At 43.8% G+C, this 5,462-nt stretch overlaps 1 protein-coding gene across 1 annotated transcript; it reads left to right on the forward strand.

Annotated features, from left to right (window-relative positions):
- Positions 1 to 1,160: 1,160 nt before the first annotated feature.
- LOC127238040 (tetraspanin-7-like) lies at positions 1,161 to 1,910 on the forward strand. The gene has a single exon (XM_051206496.1). The coding sequence runs from the start codon at positions 1,167 to 1,169 to the stop codon at positions 1,908 to 1,910; it is 744 nt and encodes a 247-aa protein (XP_051062453.1). The 5' UTR covers positions 1,161 to 1,166.
- The last annotated feature ends 3,552 nt before the right edge of the window (positions 1,911 to 5,462 follow it).

Consider the following 5,462-nt stretch of genomic DNA (forward strand, 5'->3'; position numbering starts at 1 on the left):
TTCATACCCAAAGCTTAGCTGTGAATGACACCTGCTGTTTTGTCAGCTCAGGAGTTTGTGGGTCAGGAATTCAGGAAGTCTCTGTGCCATGATGACTGAGTTCTAGCTAGGTTGGTTCAAATGCCTAGAGGCTGCTGAGATCACTTGTGTAGTAGCTTGTTGCTGGCTGTCTTTTGGATCCTGTGGGTGTTCTTCAAGTCATGTTTACTGGAACTGGATTTATAAGCTCACTTTTTTTTTGCACCTGAACTTGGTTGGACCTGACCTCTTTGCCATTGCTTGTGCTTCCTGACTGTATGAAGTCCAGGGTAATTGGACTTCTTCATGGAGCTGTCCTCTTCTGGGTTAGAGATGGCAAAGTTCAACAAGACCTCTATGAATTGTCTTCCCAAATCATCATGTCATGATCTATTTGTGAAGCAAATCATTTAAGCCAGCCTACATTTAAAGGAAGAGAGTGGGTTCTGTTTCTACAAAAGAGAGGTGGCAAAAGCTTTCAACCATCTTTAATATGTAGGAGTCAAAACTGGGACATTGGGATCAGCCTTTTGCTTGCCTTCAAAAGCCTTGCCTTTTCTCTCTGTTACTTTATCTCTGCCAGTACCTGTGTGCAGTGGCTACAGGGTTCCTCATTATGAGTAGATACCTGGGTCACAATGTAAGTAGATAGCCAGCTGCAAGAGAGCCTGGCTTGACAGCCTGTGACATGTCAGGGCGGGACAATGACAAGGGCCAGCACCAATCTCCTTCTTGGAGAAAAGGGACACCAATGTTTTCCCTCACACTGCAGGTGGGCTAGGGCTCCAGAGAAGAACACTTTTTCAGCAATGAAGGGGAAATGCCAATGACCAGCGCTGATGAGGGACAGGAACAGGAGAGGGAGGGAGTTCATTACCATAGAGTGGAGGAACAAGGTGGATGGGGGAAGACGTGGGGAGGCCCAGCCTTCCACTGTATCCACCTCCCAGAAGGAAGCCAACCTACTGTAAAGCAGCCCTCCAAACACAGAGAGCAAGAACCCCATTCTCTGGAGCCTTTTCTTTGTCAATCAGACTAGCAGAGGTCAGCAAAGTCTCAGGGGAAGTGAGCAAGCCTACAACAAGGATTGTTTAGGAAGACTCAAATTGGCAACGCTGCCTTTTCTCTCTGGGAGCAGTATTGTGGCAATGAGAAGAATGGAGACCAAATTTTTGGTAATCTGTCTCAAACTCCTCCTCCTCATGTACTCCTTTGTCTTTTGTATCACTGGGGTGATCCTGTTGGTTATTGGAGTCTGGGGAAAACTTAATCTAGGCATCTATTTATCTCTTATTGCCAAGTACTCTGCAGATGTTCCCTTTGTGCTCATTGGAACTGGCACCATGATCATCAGTTTTGGTCTATTTGGATGTGTTGCTGCATGCAGAGGTAGCCTATGCATGTTGAAGCTGTATTCTCTGTTTCTGTCGCTCGTGTTCCTGGCTGAGATTGTTGTTAGCTTTTCAGGGCTTCTGTTTCATCGTGAGATCAAGGCCATCTTCCTGAAGATTTACACCAATGCAGTGCAGAATTATAATGGCAGTGATGAGAAGAGCCAGGCTGTGGACCAGGTGCAGTACAGTCTGAATTGCTGTGGTGTGAAGAACTATACCAGCTGGGAAACCAGCTCCTACTTCCTGGATCATGGCATCCCCCGAAGTTGCTGTAAGGATAAAAGCGATTGTAACTCCCAGGATCTACACAACCTGACTGTAGCTGCCACCAAGGTTAACCAGAGGGGCTGCAGTGATCTTATGATAGGTTTCTTGGAGGCAAACACAAGGACCATCATCGGAGTGCTCTTTGCAGTCACATTCTTGCAGTTGATTGGCACGAGATTGTCCTATTGTCTGTCCCGGTTCATCATGGCCCATCAATATGAGACAGTGTGAAATGCTTTCCAAGGGCTACACAGGAAAGAAGCCTGTTTCAAAGGACTGCTCCATCTTCTTGCAAAGGACTTTCAAGGAACATGAGCACACAGAACCCTTCTGCCGTGCTCCTGCTGCCCTCTTCCTACACCATACAAGTTGCTGATTCTCCCACCTGACCTCTGCTCCCACTCCTGGCCCATAGGAAGTATGATGTTCATCTTGTGAAGCCCTGTTGTGTTACACAATGTACCCACCTGCAGCTAGTCATAGTGAACCCCACCCACCCTGTTGCCCTGTGTGTGCAAGCTCTTCCTCATGTGTTGGGTCCAAATGCACCTTATTGTAGGGGGCTGCTTATTACATCATCACTAGCCTCCTGTGGTCTGTATTCAGCACGGGAGGCTGTCAGCCCTTTATCGTGATCCATAAATGCCACTCACATTTATAGAGATAACCAGACAGCAGTTATCAGCTCTTTGGGTTTAATCTTGTTTGCTCTGGTTTTCATTTCATATTTTTTTTTCTGGGATTTTCCTTACCTTCTTTATGTTGCCTAGGAGATGTGAAGAAACACATTAGTAGTTATGGTGGAAACTGTTGAGGGTACAAGTTCCAGATAGTTCCACACCTGGGTATGTAGAGACAGCTTAGTGCTTGTTGGTTATTCAGTAGAAACCTGTACAACTCATTCCCAGGCTGTGTTGTTTCTTCTCTTGAAGGTAATGACGGCAACTTCGGTTTTCCCCCACCAACTACTTGCCGCTGCTATTTTCTTTTTCATTCTCTGCATTTTTATTTTCCCTTGATTGACATTATAAACTGTGAGGGCCTCTGATCAACTTAAAAATGCATGTGAAGGGGGAACAAATGTCAAAGATTTTGAAAAGATCTTTAAAAACAATGGCCCTGGGGCTTCAGGGTTGACTTGGTAGTATTAGCTGTGTAAACATAAGGATTTCACCTGGAGCTTCAGAACCCCTGTAAAAGCTGGAGGCAATGCTCTTTACTTATCTATTCCAGTGCTGGGGAGGTGGACATGGGCAGCCCTTTCACACTTCCTAGCTGTCCCACTCAGCCTAGTTTGGAAGCCACAGGCCAGAGAGAAAGCCAGGCTCAGCAAATGAGATAAGACAGCATTGAAGGAATAACAGCCTAGCTTGACCTCTGGCCTCCACACCCCCATATGTGTGCACCCCATACATACATATACTCACCTCAGAACAGCCTCATCTGTTTAGCATGTCAACACAGTGCACTGATATAAGCATTTGTGATGTATGCATTAATAAATAAAGCAATTACAAGTAGCCAAAATGATAAGAAACAAACATCAGAGGTACCTTGGGAGCTCCTGTGTAGACTCTGTTCTCTTCCACTTCTCTGCTCATTGGCAATCACTGGAAGTTACAACCACTGCAAGTTATTGGAGATGTGAGAATTAAAGTTTTAGGATATTGATAAAGACTCTCAGTTAATGACCCACTTTGGGCAGTTCTTTGTGACCTGTTAGGTCCTCCAATGGGACACTTAAAGGAATGCTTCTTTTCCAATAGTAGATTTTCATACAGTTAGTTTCTTTGTATTTGGAAAGTAGTCTTTGCTTCCCATATCAAATTTTCTTTGAACATTATAGCCTAGAGAAGGGAGGATGGAGTTAGCTGAGCCTTGCTCTTTGTTTACTGCCTCTAATCAGCCTATCATTCTTATTAAGAGACACACATGAGTCATTGTGCCAAGGTCCAGGCTTGAGTCACAGTCACTCGAGTACTTACAATGCTGCCACATTCTTGTCTAGAGATGGGGTGGAGGTGAATGTGATAATTCTTAGTAATAGTAGCTGACATCGTGAAATCTCAGTGAGATTCTGGGAAGAGATCTTCTTCTAGACAAGCTACAACAAAAGAAGGTTTCATTTTCCTGTCTTTTTTGAGCAACATGTACTCCAGTACTTGAGGTTCTTGAAGCCATGTTATAAACCAAGAGGAGAAAAGAAAACAACAAAAAAGCAGAAAAGCCAAAACCATACTAAACCAAACAAAATACCCCAGGTACTGGGATTTACAAGTCAGAACTGCTACAGCCTGTCTTCTATGCTTTATGTCATTCTCTGGTTTTACGTTTGATTGGGCTCCAGTCACCAGTACCTGAAGCCTGATCTGCATTTCAAATAAAGGTGTGGCTTGGAATCTCCTGAATTTCTCTTGGAGATATCAGATACCCAAACCCTCGGCTCAGAACTCCATTCCTGGCTTATTTGAAACATGAAGGAGAGACAGAGACAGGCAGAGAAAGAGAGACATATAGGAACTGGAATAGAAAGGTGATGCTAGAGAAAATTCAGATTTCTAGTGTTTTCTTTTCAACTCTATGCATAGAACCTAGACTTTTAAATCTGGCACAGCCACTGAGGAACCTACATTAAGCCCAAACCCTCCTTAAAGAGGCATCTACTATGATACCACATTTCCTCTAAATACTGACTATATTTGGACTATGGGGTTCTATGGCTTTAGTGGGGTACAGAAGGTGCAGATTGTGGTAATGCCATATCTTATAATGAAACTCTTGTACTCTCTATTGGAAAAGGAATTTCAGTGTGCATGTTATTGCCAGGTTAGCATGGACACAGTATTAATCTATTTATTCTTAGTGGATTTCCCTTGGAGTGATATCACAAGGGTGACACCAGCAGAAATAAACTTGAATTTGAATTTCGTGATGTACCCAAAGTCAGTCAGCCACAGAATGAGAAAAGGGAGAGGAGAATGAAGACACCAGAATCACAGATACCATGTGTCTCAAAAGCATGGCTGACTACTTGACCAGAGGGGCAAGACAGCTTTGGCCTGATTGATTCTTTGTTCTCATCTCCTCCTCCCCATACAATTTTAATGGGGATATCTATCCTTCTGTGTATATGTTTATTGGCTGATGAATAAAACACTGTTGGGCTAATGAGGCAGGAAGATAGGTGGGGCTAAGAGATGAGAATTCTGGGAAAGGTAGGCAGGCCCTCACCAGAGTCATGATGCTGCTGAAGGAGTAAAAACATTCCAGGTCATTACAGGGTAAGCCACAGCCTCATGGCAACACATAGACTGATAGACATGGGCTAGTAATTAAGACAAAACTAGCCAATAAGAAGCCCAAACCACTGGCCAACAGTTTTATAATTAATATAAATCTCTGTGTGCTTCTTTGGTGTTGAGGTGGCTGCAAGACAAGGCTGGCAGGAAAGAAAATCTGCCTACACAATCTGCTAGCTGGGGAGGGGATGAAAGGCAAGAAATTTAGGGTGTTAATCCACTGTCTCAGAAATCTGAAAGATCCAATTTGTGTCCCTGCTCATAGAAATTTCGAAGTGATAGGTAGCAACTAAACTCCAGCATTGGGTGATAATTTTATGCTGGAGAACCTGGGATTTTAGAGTGCTCAGCTTTAAAAGTACTGTTACATTAATCCTCTCAGTTTCCTAACTATGGTATTATTAGACTTACATTCCCTTAACTGTGAATGTGGATGGCCTTCTTTTATAGTGGGTACCATGTTCAGTACAGGGCCCAGGAAGCT

The sequence above is a fragment of the Phodopus roborovskii genome, unplaced genomic scaffold (genome assembly GCF_943737965.1).
Source record: "Phodopus roborovskii unplaced genomic scaffold, PHOROB, whole genome shotgun sequence".
Lineage (NCBI taxonomy): Eukaryota > Metazoa > Chordata > Mammalia > Rodentia > Cricetidae > Phodopus > Phodopus roborovskii.